General features: G+C 55.4%; 1 protein-coding gene and 1 long non-coding RNA gene across 2 annotated transcripts; one reads left to right on the top strand and one right to left on the bottom strand.

Annotated features, from left to right (window-relative positions):
* The first annotated feature begins 934 nt into the window (after window positions 1–934).
* LOC131380859 (uncharacterized) lies at window positions 935–17050 on the top strand. The gene is made up of 3 exons (XR_009209100.1): window positions 935–987; window positions 8976–9041; window positions 16504–17050. It is a non-coding gene; the product is annotated as an uncharacterized LOC131380859 (long non-coding RNA).
* TMEM59L (transmembrane protein 59 like) lies at window positions 11114–18966 on the bottom strand. The gene is made up of 8 exons (XM_032170173.2): window positions 18673–18966; window positions 17786–17930; window positions 17607–17698; window positions 15679–15831; window positions 14684–14786; window positions 13829–13946; window positions 13609–13726; window positions 11114–11739 (listed from the first exon to the last, which is right to left on the bottom strand). The coding sequence occupies exons 1-8, from the start codon at window positions 18853–18855 to the stop codon at window positions 11611–11613; spliced, it is 1041 nt and encodes a 346-aa protein (XP_032026064.1). The 5' UTR covers window positions 18856–18966; the 3' UTR covers window positions 11114–11610.
* Window positions 18967–24509: the final 5543 nt, after the last annotated feature.

The raw sequence follows: 24509 nt of genomic DNA, 5'->3' as shown, positions 1-24509 counted from the left end.
GAAAGACAAATCTGAGATATATAATTGATCAATGATCAAGGCCATTTCAGATGGCAATAACTGCCTTGAAGGCAATGAGCTGAGAGCAATCAAGTGTGTGTTGGGTAGGGGAGCACTGCTTCAGCCAGGAGATCAGGGATAGCCTCCCTGAAGAGGTGATGATGTCCCAGCTCCAGTAAAAGAAGGGGACAGAATGTTCTAGAATGTTCCAGGACATTCCAGAACATTGTGCAAAGTTCCAGAATATTCTGAGAGGACATAATATGAAGGACCTAAGCCCAGTGCCAGAAAAAGCTCAAAGGATAAAGATGAGGCCGCATTGGCTCAGAAGAAGTGGGCAAGGCGGAGCAAGGATGGAGAGTGTGGACAAAGATGTATTGAGAGCAACCTCCTTGGTGTGTGGGACACAGCTGTGACCCAGACGCCTAGTGCATCGCATCTGGCAGAGGAACATTTATTAAACCAATCATCACACAAGCAAACAAGCCATCACTTAATTGTCACCATGATAAAAGCTGGGGCTGAGCCAGGAGGTCAGGCTGAAGAGCTGGCCAGAAGGAGCGAAGAGGGAACAGCCTCCAGGCGGAGGGAACAGCCTGCATGGGGGCCCTGAGGAGGGAGAGTGTGCCAGGAGTTGCATAGAGCCCAGCAGGGACCTGAAGTCTCCTCTTCGAGCCCCAGGAAAAGACAGCCACCATGCATCCCCATCCTGCCCTCCAAGTGTTTACAGAATGTCCCCTGTGTGCCAGCTGGACGCTGGGGACACCCTCTCCCCATCTCTTCCCGGTGGATTGCCGCCCCTGGGCTAAGAAACTCAGGCCTGTCACTAGGGAGCCAAGTTGCTGTGGCAACCCTGTGCTACCGTTGCCATGACGCCAGCCACCCACCCACCCACCACCAGGTCTGTGTGCAGCTCAGGATGAAAATGGAGGGAGGGGCAGGGCTCTAGGACAGGAGAGGAAATTGAACCTCAGAGACAGAGCTGTGGTGAGTCTGGTCTTCAGCCACATGGTCAAAGGGGCCTTTCTCTCCTGAGAGTCAGGGTAGGGGTCAGGGGTTGGTTACTGGGCAGAGCAGCCCCAAGGCCTCTGCATGGCAAGCGGGGTTCTTTCCCAGCCATCCCAGACACCCTTGTTGGGTCCTTCCTCTGCGATCTGCGTTGATGGGTGCTGGGGTCATAGCCGACGCAGCCCTGCCCTCACAGTGAGCCCAGTCTTGAGTGATGTAGGAGGCAGAAGACGAATCCATAAGGAAGTAAATAGGCTGAGCACAGTGGCTCACGCCTGTAATCCCAGCACTTTGGGAGGCTGAGGTGGATAGATCATGAAGTCAGGAGTTCAAGACCAGCCTGGCCAACACGGTGAAACCTTGTCTCTACTAAAAATACAAAAAATTAGCCGGGCATGGTGGTGGACGCCTGTAATTCCAGCTATTTGGGAGGCTGAGACAGAAGAATCACTTGAATCCAACAGGCGGAGGTTGTGGTGAGCCGAGATTGCGCCACTGCACTCCAGCCTGGGCAATAAGAGCAAAACTTGGTCTAGAAAAAAAAAAGAGAGAGAGAGAAAGGGTTGAAGACATTGTAGGCAAACACACACACCCCAGGACGCCTCTGACACACCTACATGCACAGACAGATCTAACACACACACACACACACACACACAATGCTTTTCCTTCCACCTGGGACACCCTCCCTTCTCCCCAGATCATATTCATCCCTCAAAACCCAACTTGATGGCCACCTCCTCCAGGCAGCCATCACTCACCACCTGGTTGGAAGGGACTCCCCTCCCACTTCCACACACCTATGGAGCTCACTGTTTGTGCCCACACCACCCGGTATGACTCATTCTACATTTGTGAAGCATCCACTCTGGACCCAATCCTAGGCTGGTCACGGGATTCAAGAAGTGATCAAGGTCAGGCACAGTGGCTCACACCTGTAATCCGTGGCTCACATCTGTAATCCCAGTACTTTGGGAGGCCAAGGAGGGCGGATCGCCTGAGGTCGGGAGTTTGAGACCAGCCTGGCCAACATGGCAAACCCCTGTCTCTACTAAAAATACAAAAATTAGCCGGGCGTGGTGGCGTACTCCTGTAGCCTCAGCTACTCGGGAGGCTGAGGCAGGAGAATCACTTGAACCCGGGAGACGGGGGTTGCAGTGAGCCAAGATTGCGCCACTGCACTCCAGCCTGGACAACAGAGCAAGACTCTGTCTCAAAAGAAAAAAAAAGTGATGAACTACACACAGCTGTGAAAAGAACAAACAAAAACACTCTGCCAGCCCAACTCGGTGGCTCATACTTGGAATTCCAGTACTTTGAGAGGCCAAATGGGGTAGATCGCTTGAACCCAGGAGTTCACGACCAGCCTGAGCAACATAGGGAGATCCTGTCTATACAAAACACTTAAAAAATTAGCCCTTGTGGTGGCACTCACATGTCATCCTAGCTGCAAGAGAGGCTGAGGTGGGAGAATCACTTGAGCCTGAGAGGTCGAGGCTGCAGTAAGCCATGATTGCACCACTGCACTCCAGCCGGGACCACAGATGAAACAACAAAAATCAAACAAATAAAACAAAGGAAGGAGGAAGACTGTAGGTGCTGGGTAGATGCCTACCAAGTCCGTAACAGCATTGCAAAGCAAAGGGAAGCTGCAGAAAAGGCCCCAAGGCCAGACCATTGATTCAAAATGAGGACAAGCGTATTTTGGTCTCCAAGACCAAAAGGCAGGAGGGATGGCACAGGAGAGGTGGCTGCCAGGCTGGCAAAGATCAAAAGCTCTTCATAGGTGAGCAGGAGGATTAGGTTCTCCCCCCTCAATCTCCTGAGTAGCTGGGATTACAGGCCTGAGCCACCATGCCCAGCTAATTTTTGTACTTTTAGTAGAGACGGGATTTTGTCATGTTGGCCAGGCTGGTCTTGAATTCCTGACCTCAAGCCATCCACCTGCCTCAGCCTCCCAAAGTGCTGGGACTATAGGTGTGAGCCACCATGCCTGGCCTCTATTATTTTCATTTTTATTTATGTATTTATTTTAAGACGGAGTCTTGCTTTGTTGCCCAGGCTGGGGTGCAGTGGCATGATCTCGGCTCACTGCAACCTCTGCCTCCCGGGTTCAAGCGATTCTCCTGCCTCAGCCTCCCAAGTAGCTGAGACTACAGGCACGAGCCACCATGCCCGGTTAATTTTTGTATTTTTAGTAGAGACAGGGTTTCACCATGTTGGCCAGGCTAGTCTCTAACTCCTGACCTCAGGTGATCTGCCCACCTCGGCCTCCTAAAGTGCTGGAATTACAGGCATGTGCCACTGCCCTCAGCCAACAAATAATTCTTAATCAATGATGAATGTCATCAGAGCAGGGAAGATGGACAGGAAGTGAAACTTGGGGATCCCAGGGGATGCTGAAATGGCTGAGAATTTGGCGAAGCAGGACCAGGAGTGTACTCCTGGCAGAGGGGACTGCATGTGCAAAGGCCCTGGGGCTGGAAGGAACAAGGTAGGCTCAAGAAATCCAGAGAGGACCTCATGCAGCCGCCAGAGCAGAGGGAGTGAGGGGCAGAGCCTCACAGAAGTGCTTGGAGATGGCCGGGTGCAGTGGCTCACACCTGTAATCCCAGCACTTTGGGAGGCTGAGGCAGGTGGATCACAAAGTCAGGAGATCGAGACTATCCTGGCGAACACGGTGAAACCCTGTCTCTACTAAAAATACAAAAAAAATTAGCTGGGCCGGGCATGGTGGCTCACGCTTGTAATCCCAGCACTTTGGGAGGCCGAGGCGGACGGATCACGAGGTCAGGAGATCAAGACCACGGTGAAACCCCGTCTCTACTAAAAATACAAAAAAAATTAGCCGGGCGTGGTGGCGGGCGCCTGTAGTCCCAGCTACTTGGAGAGGCTGAGGCAGGAGAATGGCGTGAACCCAGGAGGCGGAGCTTGCAGTGAGCCGAGATTGCGCCACTGCACTCCAGCCTGGGCGACAGAGCGAGACTCTGTCTCAAAAAAAAAAAAAAAAAAATTAGCTGGGCGTGGTGGCGGGCGCTTGTAGTCCCAGCTACTCGGGAGGCTGAGGCAGGAGAATGGCGTGAACCCAGGCGGCGGAGCGTGCGGTGAGCCGAGATCACGCCACTGCACTCTAGCCTGGGTGACAGAACGAAACTCCGTCTCAAAAAAAAAAAAAAAAGAAGCGCTTGGAGATGTTAGGTTAGTGAGACCGGATCGTGGGAATCTCTGCTGTCTGGGGATGTTTGGGCTCCTCAAGACAACAGACAACCCCAGAAAGGTGTGAAGTCTGGGATCAGATTTGCTTTATCCAAGAGGGAATCAGAGGGCGGCTGGAGAGGCCGGAAGCCCCAAGAGGAGGAGGTGGGCACCATTGCTGAGTGAGAGGCAGTGGCAGCTTGAACCTCGGTGGTTGCCATGGAGACAAAGAGATGCTTGTGGGCTGGAGGTATGCTTTGGAGGCCTGGGGGACAAGCTGTGCTGATGGAATGAAGTGAGGTGAGGACAGTTAAGAATCAAGATGCAGCCCAGATGTCTAGAGCCACTGAGAAAGAAACTGGGGGCCAGGCAAGGAGACAGAGTGAGTCCAAATGAAGTCCCTTTCAAACTGGGCTGACCAGTGACAGTAGCCATTTAAATCCACAGCGGGGCCGGCTGCAGCAGCTCATGCCTGTAATCCCAGCACTTTGGAAGGTTGAAACAGGCAGATCACTTGAGGTCAGGAGTTCAAGAGCAGCCTGGCAAACAGGGTGAAACCCCGTCTCTACTAAAAATACAAAAATTAGCCAGGTGTGGTGGTGGATGTCTGTAATCCTAGCTACTTGGGAGGCTGAGGCAGGAGAATCACTTGAACCTGGGAGGTGGAGGTTGCAGTGAGCCGAGATTGCGCCCCTGCACTCCAGCCTGGGCAACAGAGCAAGACTCTGTCTCAAAAATAATAACAATTAAAAAAAAATCCATGGCAGGTATGGCTGCACAACATTGTGGATGCAATTAATGCACTCAAAACTCATGAAAATGGCAAATTTTGACCAGGCATGGTGGCTCACACCTGTAATCCCAGCACTTTAGGAGACCGAGGCATGAGGATCACTTAAGTCCAGGAGTGCAAGACCAGCCTGAGCAACATAATGAGTCCTTATCTCTATAAAAAATAAAAAAATAGGCTGGGCACGGTGGCTCACGCCTGTAATCCCAGCACTTTGGGAGGCCGAGGCGGGCGGATCACCTGAGTTCGGGAGTTCAAGACCAGCCTAGCCGACATGTCTACCTAACCCCATGTCTACGAAAAAAATACAAAAATTAGCCTGGCGTGGTGTAATCCCAGCTACTCAGGAGGCTGAGGCAGGAGAATTGCTTGACCCCAGGAGGCAGAGGTTGCTGTAAACCAGAATTGTGTCACCACACTCCAGCCTGGGCAAGAGCGAGACTCTGTCTCAAAAAAAAAAAAAAAAAAATCAAAAAATTATGGCTGGGTATGGTGGCTCACACCTGTAATCCCTGCACTTTGGGAGGCCAAGGCAGGCAGATTTGCCTGAGCGCAGGAGTTCAAGACCAGACTGGAAAGCATGGCGAAAACCTGTCTCTACTGAAAACACAAAAAATTAGCCAGGCATGATGGTGGGTGCCTGTAATACCAGCTACTTAGGAGGCTGAGGCATGAGAATCGCTTGAAACCGGGAGGCAGAGGCTGTAGTGAGCCGAGATCGTGCTACTGCATAACAGCCTAAAAAAGAGAGAGACTCTCTCTCAAAAAAAAATTAAAAAATTAGCCTGGCATGATGTCATGTCAGAGACAAGATCTTACTCTGTCACCCAGGCTGGCGTGTGGTGGTGCAATCACAGCTCACTGCAGCCTCAACCTCCCCAGGCTAAAGCAATCCTTCCGCCTTAACCTTCCAAGTATCTGGGAGTAGCAGGGACTACAGGCAGCCGCCATAATACCTGGCTAATTTTGTATATATGTATATTTTTTGTAGAGACAGGGCTTCACTTTGTTGCCTGCATCTGGCCTAAAAAATTGTTTTAGAGAAAGAGTCTTGCTATGTTGCCCGAGCTAGTGTCAAACCCCTAGTCTCAAGCAATCCTCCCACCTCAGCCACCTTAGTGGCTGGGACTAGGGGCACATGCTCCCACAACCGGCCAATTTCTTTTTTTTTTTTTAAATAAAGACGGATGCCTCAGCTGGGTGCAGTGGCTCACGCTGTAATCCCAGCACTTTGGGAGGCTGAGGCGGGCAGATCACCTGAGGTCAGGAGTTCAAGACCAGCCTGGTCGACATGGGGGAACCCCATCTCTAATAAAAAAAAATACAAAAATTAGCCAGGCATGGTGGCAAGTGCCTGTAATCCCAGCTACTCGGGAGGCTGAGGCAGGAGAATCGCTTGAACCTGGCAAGTGAAGGTTGGTGTGAGCTGAGATCGTGCCACTGCCCTCCAGCCTGGGCGACAGAGTGAGACTTGGTCTCAAAAAAAAAAGACACGTGCCTCACCATGTTGCCCAGGCTGGTCTTGAACTCTTGGGCTCAAGCGATCCTCCTGCCTCAGCCTCCCAAAGTGCTGGGATTATAGCTGTGAACCACCGTGCCCAGCCGGAAAAATCTTACATGTACATCAACTTAAACTAAACAAAATAAGAAACACCATTTTTCAGTTACACTAGCCATGTTGCAAGTGCTCAGTAACTTCCAGGTGGCTGGGAGTAGTGCAGACATAACGTTTCTATCATCAAAGAAAGTTCTACCAAAGAGAACAGCTGGCTGTCATTCTCTTCTCACCTCTGCCCATGTCTTATTTCTGGGCAACATTCCTAGAGGTTTTCCTGAAACCCCACACAGGGCCCAGAATGATACTCCCTGGGGCCCATATTATATCTGGGTTGAATCCTGATGGTCATGGTACCAGGCGGATCACTTATGGTCGAGTTCGAGACGGGCCTGGCCAACACGGCAAAACCCCGTCTCTAGTAAAAATACAAAAATTAGCCAGGTGTGGTGGCTTGCACCTGTAATCCCAGCTACTTGGGAGGCTGAGGCAGGAGAATCGCTTAAACCTGAGAGGTAGAAGTTGCAGTGAGCCCAGATCTCGCCACTGCACTCCAGCCTAAGTGACAAAGTGGGACTCTGTCTCAAAATAGATAAATAAATAATAATAAATAAATAAAGTGGTTGGGAGGCCAAGGCGGGCGGATTACCTGAAGTCAGGAGTTCAAGACCAGCCTGGTCAACATGGTGAAACCCTGGCTCTAATAAAAATATAAAAATTAGCCGGGTGTGGTGGTATGCACCTGTAATCCCAACTACTCAGTAGGCTGAGGTGGAAGAATCACTTGAACCCAGGGGACGGAGGTTGCAGTGAGCCAAGATCGTACCACTGCACTCCAGCCTGGGCAACAGAGCAAGACTCCGTCTCAAAATAAATAAATAAATACATACATACATACATACATAAAGGGGCTATACATGTATTTTTTGAACCACAGTCCCACTCTGTCACCTAGGCATGATCATAACTCACTGTAACGTTGAACTCCTGGGCTCAAGCAATCCTCCCACCTGGGCCTATCGAAGAGCTGGGATTACAGATGTGAGCCACCCTGCCTGGCCTAAAGGAACAATTATTATTATTTTATTTATTTATTTGAGACAGAATCTTGCTCTGTCTCCCAGGCTGGAGTGCAGTGCGTGATCTTGGCTCACTGCAACCTTTGCCTCCTGGGTTCAAGCAATTCTCCTGCCTCAGCCTCCTGAGTAGCTGGGTCTACAGGCACACACCACCACGCCTGGCAAATTTTTTGTGTTTTAGTAGAGACAGGGTTTCACCGTGTTGCCCAGGTTGGTCGCGAACTCCTGAGCTCAGGCAATCCGCCCGCCTCAGCCTCCCAAAGTGCTGGGATTACAGGCAGGAGCTACCGTGCCTGGGCTATTATTGTTATTATTTGAGACAGTGTCTCACTCTTTCACCCAGGCTGGAGTGTAGTAGCATGATTTCGGCTCACTCCAACCTCCGCCTCCCAGGTTGAAGCGTTTCTCATGCCTTAGCCTCCCAAATATCTGGGATTACAGACATGGGCCACCACGCCCGGCTAATTTTTTGTATTTTTAGTAGGAACGGGGTTTCACCATGTTGGCCAGGCTGGTCTCAAGCTCCTGGCATCAAGTAATCCTTCCGCCTCACCCTCCCAAATTGCTGGGATTACAAGTGTGAGCCACCGCGCCCAGCCTTTTATTTTGATTTATCTATTTATTTTTTTGAGAAATGGTCTCACTCTTCTCAGCCAGGCTGGAGTGCATTAGTGCAATTATGGCTCACTGCAGCCTTGTCTTCCTGGGCTCAAGTGGTCCCTCCACCTCAGCTTCAGCTCAGCAGCTGAGATTACTGGTGCCCACCACGAGGTCTGGCTAAATTTTTAAATTTCTTGTAGAGATGAGTCTTGCTATATTCCCCAGGCTTGTCTCGAACTCCTACACTCAAGTGATCCTCCCACCTCAGACTTCCAAAGTCCTGGGATTACAGGCATGAGCCACCACGCCCGGCCAAGGGGGTTTTTTTTTTTTTTTTTTTTGGAGACAGAGTTTTGCCCTTGTTGTCCAGGCTGGAGTGCAATGGTGCAGTCTTGGCTCACTGCAACCTCTGCCTCCAGGGTTCAAGTGATTCTCCTGCCTCAGCCTCCCGAGTAGCTGGGATTACAGGAGTGCGCCACCATGCCTAGCTAATTTTTGTATTTTTGTAGAGACCGGGGTTTCACCACATTAGCCAGGCTGGTCTTGAACCCCTGACTTCAGTTGATCCACCCTCCTCTGCCTCCTAACGCACTGGGATTACAGGCATGAGTCACTGCGCCTCACTCCTCCAGAGCTCTTGAAGATCTCCAGAGGAGGCCGCTTGGTCGAGCTGTGGTCTTGGGTGAGGGGATGCTGGGAAGGACACCAGGAAAGACCTTGACTCTTCCCTCCTCTCATCTCCTGCCAGTGGTCCCTCTGACTGACTCCAGTGGAAAGAAGAGGGCCCAAGTGGATCAACCTTCCAGGATCCAGGGTACAGTGAAGGGTGGAGAGTCTTACACACAGCCCCGGGAGGCATCATCTAATTTGCTGACCCAACCTGCCGACCCACTGTCACTCCATCAGCCTGGAATCCTTGGGAATCTCCACCCCATTGCTTGTGGGCTGGGGCCGTCATGCTCCTGATCCTGAGCTCTGCCCAGGGGATGAGGCCCTGTATCAGTCAGGAATCTCTGGTTTCGAGCAACAGAAACCAACTCAAGTCAACTGAATCTCAAAGCAGAGTTACAGGAAGAATCTGGAGGAGTCTGCAGAACAGACAGGAATGGAAGGGCGTGGCTCCCTTCCTGCAGTCAAGAGGCTGAGATGGGATGATGGCTTGAGCCTGGGAGGTGGAGGATGCAGTCAGCTGTGATCACACCACTGCACTCCAGCCTTGGTGACAGAGTGAGACCCTGTCTCATTTTTTGTTTTGTTTTGTTTTTGAGACAGAGTCCCGCTCTGTCGCCCAGGCTGGAGTGCAGTGGCGCGATCTCCACTCACTGCAAGCTCTGCCTCCCAGGTTCACCACATTCTCCTGCCTCAGCCTCCTGAGTAGCTGGGACTGCAGGCGCCCGCCACCATGCCCAGCTAATTTTTTTGTATTTTTAGTAGAGACGGGGTTTCACCGTGTTACCCAGGATGGTCTCGATCTCCTGATCTCGTGATCCGCCCGCCTCGGCCTCCCAAAGTGCTGGGATTACAGGCATGAGCCACCATGCCTGGCCGAGCCTGTCTCATTTTTCAAAAAATAAATAAATAAAGCTGGCTGGGTGCAGAGGCTCATGCCTGTAATCCTAGCACTTTGGGAGGCTGAGGCGGGCAGATTATTTAAGGTCAGAAATTCAAGACCAGCCTGGCCAACATGGTGAAACCGCGTCTCTACTGAAAATACAAAAAGTAGCCGGGCGTGGTGGTACGCGCCTACAATCCCACCTACTTGGAGGCCGAGGCAGGAGAATCACTGGAACTTGGGAGGCGGAGGTTGCAGTGAGCTGAGACGGCACCACTGCATTCCAGCCTGGACGACAGAGTGAGACTGTGTCTCAAAAAAAAAAAAAAAAAAAAGTAGACCGGAAGCCAGGTGGCTACAAAATCAAGTCCTCTTCAAGATGCAACTTGTGGCTGGGCGCTGTGGCTCACGTTTGTAATCCCAGCACTTTGGGAGGCCGAGGCGGGCGGATCACGAGGTCAGGAGATCGACACCACAGTGAAACTCCATCTCTACTAAAAATATTTTTTAAAAAATTAGCCGGGCGTGGTGGCGGGCGCCTGTAGTCCCAGCTACTCGGAGAGGCTGAGGCAGGAGAATGGCGTGAACCCGGGAGGCGGAGCTTGCAGTGAGCTGAGATCGCACCACTGCACTCCAGCACTCCAGCCTGGGTGACAGAGCGGGACTCTGTCTCAAAAAAAAAAAAAAAAAAAAGATGCAACTTGTCCCTTCATAGGAGAGACATCGGGCACAGGAAGGGACGCTGAACTGTCCCAGTCAGATGGGTGGCACAAGCCACTTTTTGGTTTTTTTTTGAGACAGAGTCATGCTCTGTCACCCAGGCTGGAGTTCAGTGGTGCAATCATAGCTCACTGCAGCCTCCGCCTCCCCGCCTCAAGCAATCCTCCCACCTCAGCCTCCCGAGTAGCTGAGACCACAGGCTCAAGCCACCACACCCAGTTAATTAAATATATGTGTGTGTGTGTGTGTGTGTGTGTGTGTGTGTGTATTTTGTAGAGATGGGGCCTTGCTATGTTGGCCCAGGCCAGTCTGGAACTTCTGGGCTCCAATGAATCTCCTGCCTCGGTCTCCTAAAGTGCTGGGATTACAGGCATGAGCTGCTGCGCCTGGCCACGAGTCAGTTTTCCAGGGACATCTGTAGCTGGGAGGGTGACCTGGGTTAGAGCAGAGGAAGTGTCCTTCTGAGAGGCAGCTACTTTCTGTCCCTGGTGCCACCTGGGTTTCCAGGGCTTTCCCATGTCAGAAAGGTCCTGCTCGGCAGGGGTCATAGCCATGTGTGGGCCACATCCCAAGGGCAGACAGATAACTGAACAGAAGCAGGCTCAGCCTGAAACTCTTTTATATACATGGTTTATTCCTTCCCAGCCCCAGACAAGCCCCAGGCACGCTCTGTAGGGGCATGGAGATGCCCACACCCCATCTCTCAGAAGCTGGGTCTCTGGAGACTGGGATGGGGAGAAGGGGGAAGCCCTAGCAAGACGCAGCTCCCCCTCGGCCTCAGCACTGCCCCCCCCCAGAGAGGGGACAGAGAAGGAAAAAAGAAGGCGACACAGGACTCGGATTCAAATACTCAGAAAGCCACACAATAGAAGACAAAAAGTAGCAAGCCCCCGAGAAAGCGGGGAAAAGGAGGAACCAGCGCCCGATCCCGCCCTCCTCCCAGCTGGGGCACTGCATCCCCAGTGGGGCAAGGGGTGGGACTGGGAGGAGAGGAAGGATTTGGGGGTGGAGGGGCTCAAGGCTGGACCCACCCTGCCCTTGGACTCCTGGGCTCAGGGCAAGTGAGGCCAGAGGGGCCCCTGCAGTTGGCAATGATGGGGCCAGTGGAGGCCTACAGCTTGGTCAGGTCCAGCTTCAGCTTGTAGGGTGGTGGGCTGTCCTCACAGGTGTGCGATGGCGGAGGGTACAGGGGCCAATCGGGCTCGATCATGAAGCCCTTGTGCTGCTCCAGGGTCAGAGGCTGCAGGAAGAGAGGGGAGGAGGAAAGTGGAGGGAGGGAGAGAGGCCGAGCCCCCAACCCTGACTGTCTCCTTCCCACCTCTGATTGTTTTATTTTTTTTCTTTTTTTGAGAGAGTCTCTCTCTGTGGCCCAGGCTGGAGTGCAGTGGCGCCATCTCAGCTCACTGCAACCTCCGCCTCCCAGGTTCAAGCAATTCTCCTTTCTCAGCCTCCCAAGTAGCTGGGACTACAGGTGCACGCCACCATGCCTAGCTAATTTTTGTATTATTAGTAGATATGGGGTTTCACTATGTTGGCTAGGCTGGTCTCGAACTCCTGAAATGATCTGCCCACCTCAGCCTCCCACAGTGCTGGGATTACAGGTGTGAGCCACCACACCCGGCCTTTTGTGTGTGTGTGTGTGTGTGTGTGTGTGTGTGTGTGTGTGTGTGTGTGTGTGTGAGAGATGGGGTCTTGCTCTGTTGTCCAGGCTGGAGTACAGTGGTGCCATCACAGCTCACTGCAGCTTTGAACTCTCAGGCTCAAGTGATCCTCCCACCTCAGCTTCCTAAGTAGCTGGGATCATAAACATGCACCTCCACGTCTAGCTATTTTTTTTTTTTTTTTTTTTTTTGAGATGGAGTCTCACTCTGTCGCCCAGGCTGGAGTGCAGTGGTGCGATCTCGGCTCACTGCAAGCTCCTCCTCCTGGGTTCACGCCATTCTCCTGCTTCAGCCTCCCGAGTAGCTGGGACTACAGGCACCCGCCACCATGCCTGGCTAATTTTTTTGTATTTTCAGTAGAGACGGGGTTTCACCGTATTAGCCAGGATGGTCTCAATCTCTTGACCTCATGATCTGACCACCTCAGCCTCCCAAAGTGCTGGGATTACACGCATGAGCCACCGTGCCCAGCCACGTCTAGCTAATTTTTAAATTATTCGTAATGACAAGGTTTCACTATGTTGCCCAGGCTCTGGGCATCACAGAGGTGTCACCAACACACCTGGGCACGATAGAGGTGAGGCCAACACCACAGAAGTGTGGCCACCTCTGACTTCATGTCACCCCAACTAAGAGTGGATGTTCTTCCCACCAATTCAAAGGGCAGTGAAGAAACTGGCCCAAGTCATGCAGCAAGTGTGAGGTCCTGGCTGGGTGAGGTGGCTCACGCCTGTAATCCCGGCGCTCTGGGAGGGCAAGGCAGGTGGATCACTTGAGCCCAGGAGTTCGAGACCAGCCTGGGCAACATAGTCCCCATCTCTACAAAAAATACAAAAATTAGCGGGGCATGGTGGCACGTGCCTGTGGTCCCAGCTACTCAGGAGGCTGAGGCAGGAGGATTGCTTGAGCCAGGGAGGCCGAGGCTGCAGTGAGCTGTGATCGCACCACTGCACTCCATCTGGGGTGAAAGAGTGAGATCCTGTCTCAAAAATATATATATAGGCCGGGCGCAGTGGCTCACGCCTGTAATCCCAGCACTTTGGGAGGCCAAGGCGGATGGATCACCTGAGGTCAGGAGTCCAAGACCAGCCTGGCCAACGTGGTGAAACCCCATCTCTACTGGGCGTGGTGGCCTGCCCCTGTATTCCCAGCTACTCTGGAGGCTGAGGCAGGAGAATGGCTTGAACCCAGGAGGCGGAGGTTGCAGTGAGCCGAGATGGTACCATTGCACTCCAGCCCGGGTGACAGAGCAAGGCTCCATCTCAAAAAAAAAAAAAAAAAATATATATATATATATATATATATGTATATATATATATGAAAAAAGAAAAAAAAAGTTTGAGGTCCTGGCCTCCATGGGAGCAGATGGCCAAATCCAGGACCAGCAAACAGCTCTCTCTACCTTCATCCCCTCCCTCGGCCCAGCGCCATTCACAGATCCCACCCACCTGGAACTTGAGGTGCTGGCCAGGCGCAGTCACCAGGGTGGAGCAGCTCAGCCACAGCATCACCAGCACGGAGAGGAAGAGGCAGCAGGCCAGGATCCAGCGAGGCAGACCCGAGCGCCTGCCCCGCCCGGCAGGCACCGCTCAGCTGCCCAGGCCGGGACCAGGGAGACCCGCACCTCCAGTCCCACCCCCCTCCCACCCCCAAGGTCCTGCCACCCACCGGGACATGCAACTGAGGAAGTCATTGTCCTGTGGCTCTTCAGACTCCACCTTGGCCTTGCTGCTTGTCTTGACTCGGATCTTGGCCTTCCTCACCTTGTCCAGGGGGCCTACAGGGTCTGAGAGATCAGCTACCACTCAGCGACCACCAAGTCTTTGCTAAGAGGCCACAATAACCATGACCAGGAGGGAGGAGGTCAGGACCTGGGGCATGGAGTCCTGGAATGGAGATCAGAGCCCTGGGAGATGGACCACAGAATGCTGAGAGAGGGACCATGGAACCCTGGGAGAGGGATCCTAGGAGATGAACCATGCAACCCTGGTGAACTGCAGAATCCTAGGAGATGAACCATGGAACCCTGAGAGATGGACCAAAGAACCCTGGGAGATGGACCCTAGGAGATGAACCCATGGAACTCTGAGAGACGGACCATGGAACCCAGGGAGATGGGCCACAGAACCCTGGGAAGTGAACCATGGATCCCTGGGAGGTGGACCACGGAACCCTGGGAGGCGGACCACGGAACCCTGGGAGGTGACCACAGAACCTGGGAGGTGGGCCACGGAACCCTGGGAGGCGGACCACGGATCCCTGGTAGATGGACCATGGAACCCGGGGAGATGGACCACGGAACCCTGGGAGGTAGACCACGGAACCCTGAGAAGTGGACCACGGAACCCTGGGAGGTGGACCATGGAACCCTGGGAAATGGACCATGGAACCCTGGGGGATGAGCCGTGGAACCCAGGACTTGAGAGATGGAGATCCCAATCCTAGAGGGTCTGTTTGCCAGGCCGACTCCTTGTGGCAGTAGGGCCACCCATGGAAGGAACACTGGTCTAGGTTGCACCTTACCCACATGCACCTCCAGGGCTTCAGGGTGGGAGCCTCGCCAGGTCACCTCCACGCGCTGCAGACGGCCCCCCTGGAAGCCAAGGCTCTCCACTACGGGCTGAGTCTGGGCCAGGAACAAGACAGCACAGAAAGGCTTGTGAGAACAGCACCCCTGGGCCCAGGCAGGCCCTCTGTGACTGCCATGTCCCACGCCCAGCTGATACCCAGTTCCCCTGGGTATCAGGGGTGGGCTTGATGTCAGGGATGTTGTTTTCTGCTTTCATGGGCTCCTCCATTTGTCTTAACCCCATCCTTTAGCTCCAGAAGTAGGAACATGATCCAGACCAAGCCAGTGAATTGCCTGAGAGATGGTCATACGATCCAGCCAGGGCCAATCAGAGTAAATCCCAGCTCAGTTAAAACCCCAGGGGGGGCCGGGGCAGTGGCTCACGCCTGTAATCCCAGCACTTTGGGAGGCCAAGGCGGGTGAATCACCTGAGGTCAGGAGTTCAAGACCAGCCTGGCCAACATGGCGAAACCCCGTCTCTACTAAAAATACAAAAATTAGGCGGGTGTGGTGGTGGCCGCCTGTAATCCCAGCTACTCAGGAGGCTGAGGCAGGAGAATCACTTGAACCTGGGAGGCAGAGGTTGCAGTGAGCTAAGATTGCGCTATTGCACTCCAGCTCAGGTAACAAGAATGAGACTCCATCTCAAAAAAACAAAACAACAACAACAACAACAAAAACAAAAACAAAAAAAACCCAGAGGGTTTGTAACCTAGAGCCTCTGGCATCCACCTTACTGCCAAGAAGAAGTAAATGCCTGGGAATGAAGCCACCACAGAAGAAAGCAGAGTCAAGGCATGGAGTGAGACACTGAGCCCCTGGATCCAGCTGTGCCTGAAGCTCACCCACTGTGGACTTTGCATCTCATGAGCTAAGAGCCAATGCATCCCATCTTCTTACCCTGCCCACCCATCTGCCACTCTGGCGTGGCCCCTGTCAGAGGTCTCACCTGAAACACTACCACCTTCCCATTGTCAGTCTGCAAGTAGTATGTCCAGGTGGAGGAGACAAATCCCTGGGCTGAGTTGACGAGGTCATTGCAGAGGGTGGAAAACAAGTCCAACAGGGAGAGGGCCCCACTTGGAGCCTCCAGGACCTTTCTCTGGTGAAAAAAGGTCCAAGACACAAAGATGGCACCAAAATAGGGCATTAACCAATGAATGGGAGGGGGCAGGGTGCAGTGGCTCACGCCTGTAATCCCAACACTTTGGAAGGCTGAGGCAGGCAGATCACTTGAGGCCAGAAGTTCGAGACCAGTCTGGACAACATCGTGAAACCCTGTCTCTACTAAAAATACAAAAATTAGCCAGGCATGATAGCGCACGCCTGGAATCTCAGCTACTCCAGAGGCTGAGGCAGGAGATTTGCTTGAACCCAGGAGGCAGAGGTTGCAGTGAGCCAAGATCACACCACTGAACTCTAGCCTGGGTGAAAGAGTGAGACTCCATCTCAAATAAATAAATGAATAAATAAACTAATAGTAGGGGAGCTAGGAGAATTCACTGGGATTGGATGTGGCTAAGTGATTTGGGCCAATAGGGCTTCTTATAGTGAACACAGATCTCAGAGTGGCAGTTGGCTTCCTGTGTACCCTTAGGGAAGTGGATTGTGCTCTCTGAGCCCTAAAATGGGTATCATTCTCTTCCCTCATGGAGTAGCCATGAAATTTCAACTAGAGGATGCCTGCCAAGTGCCTGGCACGGCACAGGCACTTAATGCGTAGTAGTCCCTATTACTAAAAATATCATCATCCTCATTATTCTTATTTTGACAGCGTCAAGACGGAGCTCTGATGGCCGGGCATGGTGGCTCACGCCTGTAATCCCAGCACTTTGGGAGGCCGACATGGGAAGATCACTTGAGGTCAGGAGTTCAAGATCAGCCTGGCCAACATGATTAAACCCTGTCTCTCCTAAAAATACAAAAATTAGCCGATTGTAGTGGTGGGTGCCTGTAATCTCAGCTACAAAGGAGGCTGAGGCAGGAGAACCACTTGAACCCAGGAGGCGGAGGCTGCAGTGAGCCAAGATTGCACCACTGCACTCCAGGCTGGGCAACAGAGCAAGACTTCATCTCAAAAAAATAAATAAATAAATAAGAGGGAGCTCTGAATTGGAAGGGCTGACAGTGCAGTGAGCTTTTCTGAACAGCAGTGAAAGCTGGGAAGGGGTGGAGGAAAATGGGGGAAGTGGGGAAAGGGCTTTCTGGGGAGTCCCAGCCCCTAGGTCTCTGGCTATGCTACATGACTTTCTGTGCCTCAGTTTCTCCTGATGCAGCATTGCTTGGACTACAATAGATGAGCCATTATTATTTCTCCCATAAGGCAGAGGCAAGCCTGCTCTACCCTGAGCCGAAGTTCTGAGCCCCTCTAGGTGACAGTGACCACCAGCTCATCACAGGGGAAGGGCTTAGACCAGCACCTGGCAGCTCTGGGGGCGCCTAAGATGAGTGAGATGAGGAGTGGCCACAGCTCTGGTGGCTTCAAATCTCACCCCTTGCACAGCCCTGTGTATGACCTGGGAGGTTGCCCCCTGGGCACTAAATGGGGGTGACATTGTCCCTTGTGCCTCCAAGTGACACAAAAACATTTGGGACAGGTTGAAGTCAGGCCCGAACCATGACAGATGTTTGATAAATGATGGCTGTTTTCTGCCACTTATTCCTCAAAACGTAGTGGGGCATGGGGGGCATTGTTGCATGTCACAGAGATGACAACTAAGGCTGGAGATATGACGGGGCTGGACGGAGGTTGCCCTGCAGGCCTGGTATAGAACGCAGAGTCTGGCAGAGCCTCTGCACGCAAATGAAGATTTCCCGTGGGGTGAAGCGGGTGGGGGTATTGGGAAAAGGGACCCCAGGCCGCAGTGGAAGGCCCACCTTCTGCTCCGGCTCAGGCTCCGCGGGCTGGCTCCAGCAGCCGTGGCTACAGGCCTGCTGCTCTGCCTCCTTCACATAGGCTTCCACGCAGGCTGTGGGAGGTGGGAGGGGGTGACTGGGGACCGCCCTTCCCAGGCCACCTCTCCCCACCCTGGCCCACCCTGCCGGCGGGCCCTCACCTGCTTCACACTCAGTTTGGGTGGCATTGGGCTTGGAGCTCCTGGCCACAAATCGGCAGATGGAGAAGAGGCGGCAGCCACGCTCGCAAGCGCTGATCAGAACGGCTCTGTCATAGGGAGACTCGGAGGCGCCCTCCAGCCCCGCCTGGGGGAGGGGAGGACAGGGAGCTGAGGCCATGGGGAGGGGCAGGAGGAGGGTGGGGGGACCGGAGCATTCAGGAGAGGCAGGGAAAGGCTTTCCCGATCCCCACCAAATCTAGCCAGATGGAGATGAAGTTGGCAGAGGCTACAAATATTAGTGGGGGCTCTTAGCGCTGAGGAGGGAGATGGGGAGGGAGCTCGAGAAGAGAAATGGACAGTGAAGGTGGAGGGAAATGAGCCTTCCCCCCACTAGGCTTTAGGGAGGAGGGGAGAGATGGAGAAGGATTCTCAGACCTGGAGAAGGAGGGGGAGGCTCGGAGGAGGGGGTTTTGGTCACACTCAGATCAGGCTTGAATCCTGGGGAGTGGTGGTATGAGTAGGGGCTGGTAGCTCTGAGTGGGGAGGGAACACGATGTGGAGAAGGAGGAATGAGGTGGGGGGACCATCAGGCCTGAGGGAGCTGGGGGTTGGGTGCTAGAGGGTCCTTACGCAGCAGAGTGCCGAGGGAGCCTGGGAGGTGGTATCAGCCCCTTATTGCAAGGACCTGCATCCCCAAGCACTCCCCCATCAGAGGGAACCCCAGCCCGTTCCCTACTGGAGAGATCTCCCCATTCCCGACCCCCACCTCCCCAGGGACACCCCCACCAAAGTCTCCTGCTGTCATCCAAGAGAAGCCCATCCCAACGCCTCCCCCTTCGGAGAGATCCCGCGTCCCCCGCTGGCACCTGGCACCGCACGCGCCTCACCTGCGAGGGCCGCGGGCCGAGGTCGCGGTCGCGGCACCGCAGCTGGCAGTTCTGCGTGTCCCCGAGCTGGGGGGCGAAGGGATCGCGGGCGGGCGGCGCGGAGGCGGCGGGCGGCGATGCCAACAGCATCAGCAGCAGCAGCAGCAGCAGCGGCGGCGGTGGCATCAGCGCCACCGCAGCCATGGCCGGGCGGAACGCAGGGGGCGCGGGGGACTCCGGCTCAGGCCGGGCACGGAGGATGCAGCGGCTGCGGTGGGGACCGGGGCGCTGACGTCACCCGAGCGAGGCAGCCTGGGAAAGGGGGGTGGGAGATGCGGAGAGCGGGCGGGGGAGCTGCGCTGCCGCACCCGCGGGGTGCGGGTCGGGCGGGGCAGGTGCATCGCGGCCCCCACCGTCTATCCCATCGCGGGGGTCCCAGGACACCTCCCTGGTGCCCACGGGAGGGGGATCTCTGCTGGCGCTTGGGGCCAAAAGGAAATATATAGGGGGATGGGATGGAGTGGGCTATTCGCCAGGGGTGTCGAGGGGAGCGGAGAGCCTGGCGGAGGAGGCGACGTGTGAGCCGACCACGCGGGAAAGAGGAGAAAGGGGTGTCCAGGCTACAAGGGTCAGCGAGGATCCTGAGGCGAAGAGCTTGTTGCAGGAGGAGGGAGGGCAATGGGGCTGAAGTCCAACCAGGGAACCGAGAGGGAGGAAGGTGAGAGCCGCAGGACCCGGCAGCTGAGGCCTGGCATATTCTCCTTTGACACCCAGGTTAGAAAGGAGACAATTTGTGCGCAGTTTGCCTCCTCTGGGAAGCCCTCTGAGCCCCTCCCTTGCTCCTTCAGCCTCGACTCCCTCTGGCCCAGCCCTGATCCACTGACCTAAGGGATCTGGCCCTGTCTCTCCAAGGCTGGAGACCCCTGGGCTGGGGCTTAGTGGGAGTGGACACAGAGGTAGGCTCAGGAGCAAGGGGAGGGGGTGATGCTAAACTGTCTAATTCGCATGGGAAAACGGAGCAAATAGCGACACTTCTGACTTCCATAACCATCACACCCCAGGGCGATGGACTGTAGCCCCAGGAGCCGAATCTCGGTTAGGGGGTCCCCCCAGCTTCCTCTCCGCCAGGCACGGGAGTGGGGACGCCCCTCTAAACCCTGATCCTCTGCAAAGATGCCCCCGCTTTCGCTGGCATGGCTGGCGCAGGTGCCTGCAGCGCCGCGCAGCAGCCCGCAGGTCCCCTACCTACGCTCCGCCCCCGCAGACGGGGCGGCAGCCTCGCAGGGTCGGCGGGTCAGAGGGCGGCTCAGGTTCCGGCCCGGGAGGAGGGTGTCCCAGGTGGGGGCCTGGCGCACCCCCTCCTCCGGCCTGCGGCCGCGCTTTCATCTCAGCGGCCCCCAGCCGGCCCCCACGTGGCTTAATCAGGCGCGGCTGTGCCTGGCGGACCCCGAACATCTGGATCCCGGTGCGGCCCCTCCCCCGCCCCGCCCCTCCCCTCCCCTCCCATGCTGCCGCTGCGACCCGGCGGCTAGGGCCTCCAGCCCGCAGTTTGCGCCAGAATCCAGCAGGAGAATTCCGCTTCTAACCCACCCGCGCGCCAGGCCCGCACCTTGGGAAACAGCCCTGTGCGTTATGACCAATACTGTCCCCCATTTCACAGGTGGGAAACTTAGGCTCCGGGACGCTTTGGCAAAGTCAGGATTCAAGCCCACACATGTTAATTCCAGAGGCCCGCGCGCGCCTAACCCCTCCACAATTACTGTCCTTCATTCATTCCAGCAAAACACTTTTTCTTGCAACAACCGTATAAGATAAGGTACCCGTAGCGTTGCCCTTTTATATGGGTGAGGAAACTGACGCTCAGACTGCAAAGTGGTTCTGTCCAGGTGACAGGGAGAGAAGCAAAGAAAAGCTGGCAGAGCCCTGTCAATGATGGGAGGGGACCTTCAGGCATTGCTTAAAGCGCATCCGGGAGGAGGGACACCCCGCGCCCTTTTGCAGAAGGAGAAACTGAGGCTAGAGGAGTGGGTCTATCACCCAGGTCGCCTGAGGGGAGAAGTGAAAGAGGTTGATTGCTGCCCACCCAGCCCCCTTTCCGCTGCACTAGGCCGCTGGGGGGTGAGCGGAAAGAGGACTTGACCCCGGCCCCCAAGGTGAGCCCCCGCGCCCCTCCTGCTGTTCCCGGGGGAGCCGGTCCAGGTGAGGGGCGGGAGGGCCGGCGGGCGGCCAGGGTCGGGTTTCAGGAAATCCGCCGACATTCCTTCGGGGCTTAAGAGGGAAAGTTGACTCGGCGCCGCCCTCGCCCCCCCCCCCACTTCCTACCCCCCGGGGCGGCCTGGCCGGGGGCGGCAGACTGGGGGCGCTGAGGCCGGCCTGGGCGTGAATCAGCGGCAGGCCAGGCGTCCGGGAAGCCACAGCAGCCGAGGTCAAGGCGGGCAGCGGACAAGCACCCTTTGTCCCTTGCCGCCCTCACCACGACCCTGCTGACCCCCACCTCCAAGCAGGGTACAGGCTAGGGAGGAGGCAGAGCACCATGGCGCCGGTGGTGGTTGCTGAGAGTTGGGGGAGGAAGGAGGGATGTGGCTGCCCCCCTAAAGCAGCTGGTGCCTCCTGGCACCCAGACTTCAGAGGCTTCTCAGGGTACAGATGGGCAGGGAAACTGGCCTCCCTGGGGCAGGCCTGCAACTTCCCAGGCAGGTCCCCTAGGCAGGTCTGCAACTCCCCAGGTCCCGCCTCCAGTGCCTGAAGTCCAGAGTGCATTAAACTGAGGATCCGGCATCGCTTCTCTCCAGGCTCAGCCTCCAGGGCGGAAATTATAAAGCCTAGGTACACACAGGCCCCACTTTCCTGTGCCACAGACCCTGAACCAGGTGTCCAGACCCTCACTGCCCCTTAATTTCTGAAAGCACCTGCCTGGAACACCAGGTAGCTAATCCCATACTGGGGGGCCCTGAGCACGGGGCTTTCAGAATGGGAGAGGCAGCTCTCAGCCTTCCTCACTCCCAGTGGTTGCGGGTCCCCACAGGACCCTGAAGGTGCCATTTCCACTGCCCCCTCCCTGGTGCCCCCTCAGTGCCCTGGAATCACGAGGGAGCTGGGGATGGAGGGCCCCCCCAACCTAATACCTCTCATCTAGAGGTGACCTTGGAGTGGAGGGTGCAGGACTAAGGAGGGGTCCCTCCCCCAGCCCAAGGGGAGGCCCTCCCTCCTTCTGCCCCTTATACATTCCCAGCCAACTTCAAGGACTTGGGTCAATATTTGCCAGAAGTTCCGTTGACGCTAGCTCCCTTTGTCCTCAAGGAGATGATGGAACTGGGGAGGAAGGGGTTAAACTTCTGGGAGCCCTAAGGTCCGGGAAGGATGCACTCTGGGGTCAACTCCGTTTCCCTGAAGTCAAAGGTGTGGGGTAAAGGTCACCCAAGGGCAAAGGTCACTCTCCAGGGTGGGGCTGGGCAGGATTGGAAAATGGTCCTTCCCTTTCTGTTGGTAACAAGAAAGGGATGTCTACTGGCTAGGGTCACACAGCAAGACCGAGAGTGTGAGCCAGGCTAGGACCCCAGGCAGCATGACTTGCTGGGACTGAGTTTTCTTGCTACTTGGAGGGAGTAAGAGTTCTCCATCCTTTACTTTTACAAATATTTAGTGAGTGCCTCGCTTTCAGCCCTCACTGGGCCCACCAATGGGGTCCAAAGGGGCTGAGGCTGCCCACGGTCTAAAGAAAATCAGTTGCACAATAAATTAAATGGTTGGAAGAGTTGTGTTTCAAAAACAATAAAACAAAGTGAAGGAGAGCGATAGTGCTGGGGCAAGGGTGGAGGGCCTCTCTGAGGAGGTGCCACTGGACCTGTGACCCAGTGGAAGAGAAAGGGCTAACTGGGGAAGATGTGGCGAACAGCATTCCAGCAGAGGGAACAGCCAGTACGCAGAGGCCCTTCGATAGTAACAAGCCTGGTATGTTTGGGGAAACGGGGCTCCAGTGGCTGGGGCGGAATTAGGGAGAGCAGAGGGAAGAAGAGGAGGGGAGAGGATGGCGAGAGGGTGGCAGGGCAAAGATCTGCTTTTTCTTCTTTTAAAAGCTCCCTCTGCCTGGTGTGCCGAAAAAGGCAGAAGGGTTATCAGGGAGGCCCTGGAGAAGGCCGGGAAGCATCCCTGAGGGAGACCGTGGGGCCTGGATCTGAATGGGGTGGGGAGAAGGGGTCAGCGTCTCAGAATGGAGATGTGTTTTGGAATCAGAGCCAACAGGATTTGCTGATGAATTGGACATAAGGGATGAGCGAAGGAGAGAGTTGTCACGTGCGCTTCCAGGTCTCTGGCCTGAGCACCTGGATGGATGGGGGAGCCCTTTCCCCAAACCAAAATGACTGGAAGAGAAGCAGAAATGGAGGAGGGGAAAAAATCAAGGTTTTGCTCCAGAAGCCTGAAGTCCTCCCAGGAGGGGGTGAGGCGTCTCTACCCACATAGAGAGCATCTGCAAACAGGAGCCATGGGGGAGTAGTGGTGAGTATCCTAAAAACTCAATTCCAGCCAAGAACTGCCACCTCCACTTAACCCTCTGGGTCCCCTGGCAGGTGGGACTATGGCTCCATGTTTCAGAGGAGACAAGCAGACCTGGGGGTCACCTCTGCCCCAGATATCCTCCAGTGCTGTGCTAAGGGCTTGGATTGTAGAGACTTCTGCTGCCCTGAGTCTTCTCACAGAAGCTCCTAGGCTGGGTGGCGCCCACTGTGCAGAGGAAGAAACTGAGGCACAAAAGGCCTGGTTTCCCTAAATAAATGGCAGCGTCTCTCTTTGTCTGTCTTCTCCATCCAGAGTTCAGACGGAGCAGGGGCGCCCTGGGCCCCTATAGGCTCCCATCCCCCAATCTTGTTTTTTGATAGTCTGGAGTCTGAACTGGAGATTTAAGTAGGAGAGGGTGGGGCTTCAGTCTTGGGCAGACAAATGGGGGCTCCTGAGCCCCCCTCAGACACTTTTACCCCCTTGGCTGGTTGGGGACCGGGAGAGAGAATCCAGGCCTCTAAGGGACTCCTGGAAAAGGGGACTTGGAGCCGTTCCCTTCCCTGGGCGCTGCAGCTGGGGGCGGGGCTGCGACCCAAAGTGGGTAATTGCACCCCCCAACTCTCATTTCAGGCACCCCCATCCGCAGCAGCCTTGGAGGCCAGGAACCCTTTATTCCTGGGCGCCCGCATCGGGTGGGGACCGGGAGGAGGGAGATGAGACGCCCGGACCGGGAGGGGTCCCGAAACTCCAGCAATGGCCAAAAATAATAACACGGAGAAGGCTCTTTGCGCAAAAGAAGGAAGACAAACTATGCGTCGCTCCGGGCAGCCGGCGTTACCTGGAGTCGGCGGGCGGTGGCCGCCGGAGCGATTACTCACCGCGTGGCGCACCCCACCCGCGGGCCGCTGAGTGGATTTTTCCGTCGCGGGGTGTGAATAGGGGAGAGCTTCTTACCTCTCTCCTCCTGGGAATCCCTTACTGCGGTGCGGGACCTAGTTCCCGCGCAGGCCTGGGTCCCCGCTCCCACAGGGGACTACATTTCCCCGTCTGCCCACGCAAGAGCTCCCTCCCGAGACCCCCGGGGCGCCCAGAGCAACCTCAAACCCATCCCGCGCGCGAAAGGGACAGCGCAGCCAGGGCGAAGGCGAGGGACTCCGTGCCTTCCTGCTTTTTCTTCTTTCTTCCAGCAAAGCCTGGGGCCGAGGCTACTCGCGGAGAATCGAAAAGAGGCTGGATGAGGTGGGAGGGCTGGGACCCGCGCGCCGAGGGCGTGGAGCTGGGGGTGACTTTTAGGCCCCCGGGGAGGCTGAGGGGCTGGAGACAGGGGTAGGCGGGACTCAGGGACCGCTCGGTCGGGGGGG

The sequence above is a fragment of the Hylobates moloch genome, unplaced genomic scaffold (genome assembly GCF_009828535.3).
Source record: "Hylobates moloch isolate HMO894 unplaced genomic scaffold, HMol_V3 SCAFFOLD_12, whole genome shotgun sequence".
Classification (NCBI taxonomy): Eukaryota; Metazoa; Chordata; class Mammalia; order Primates; family Hylobatidae; genus Hylobates; species Hylobates moloch.
This window is presented reverse-complemented; position numbering and strand designations above follow the sequence as displayed.

Bases quoted from the DNA above. Each gene is read 5' to 3' on its own strand.
- TMEM59L (XM_032170173.2), bottom strand. From the start codon at position 18,855: ATGGCTGCGGTGGCGCTGATGCCACCGCCGCCGCTGCTGCTGCTGCTG. The intron at 17,699-17,785 runs GTGAGGGCCCGC...CACCTCCCACAG, and splicing joins CCAAACTGAGTGTGAAGCAG to CCTGCGTGGAAGCCTATGTG. The intron at 11,740-13,608 runs GTGGGTGGGATC...CTCTTCCTGCAG, and splicing joins GCCAGCACCTCAAGTTCCAG to CCTCTGACCCTGGAGCAGCA.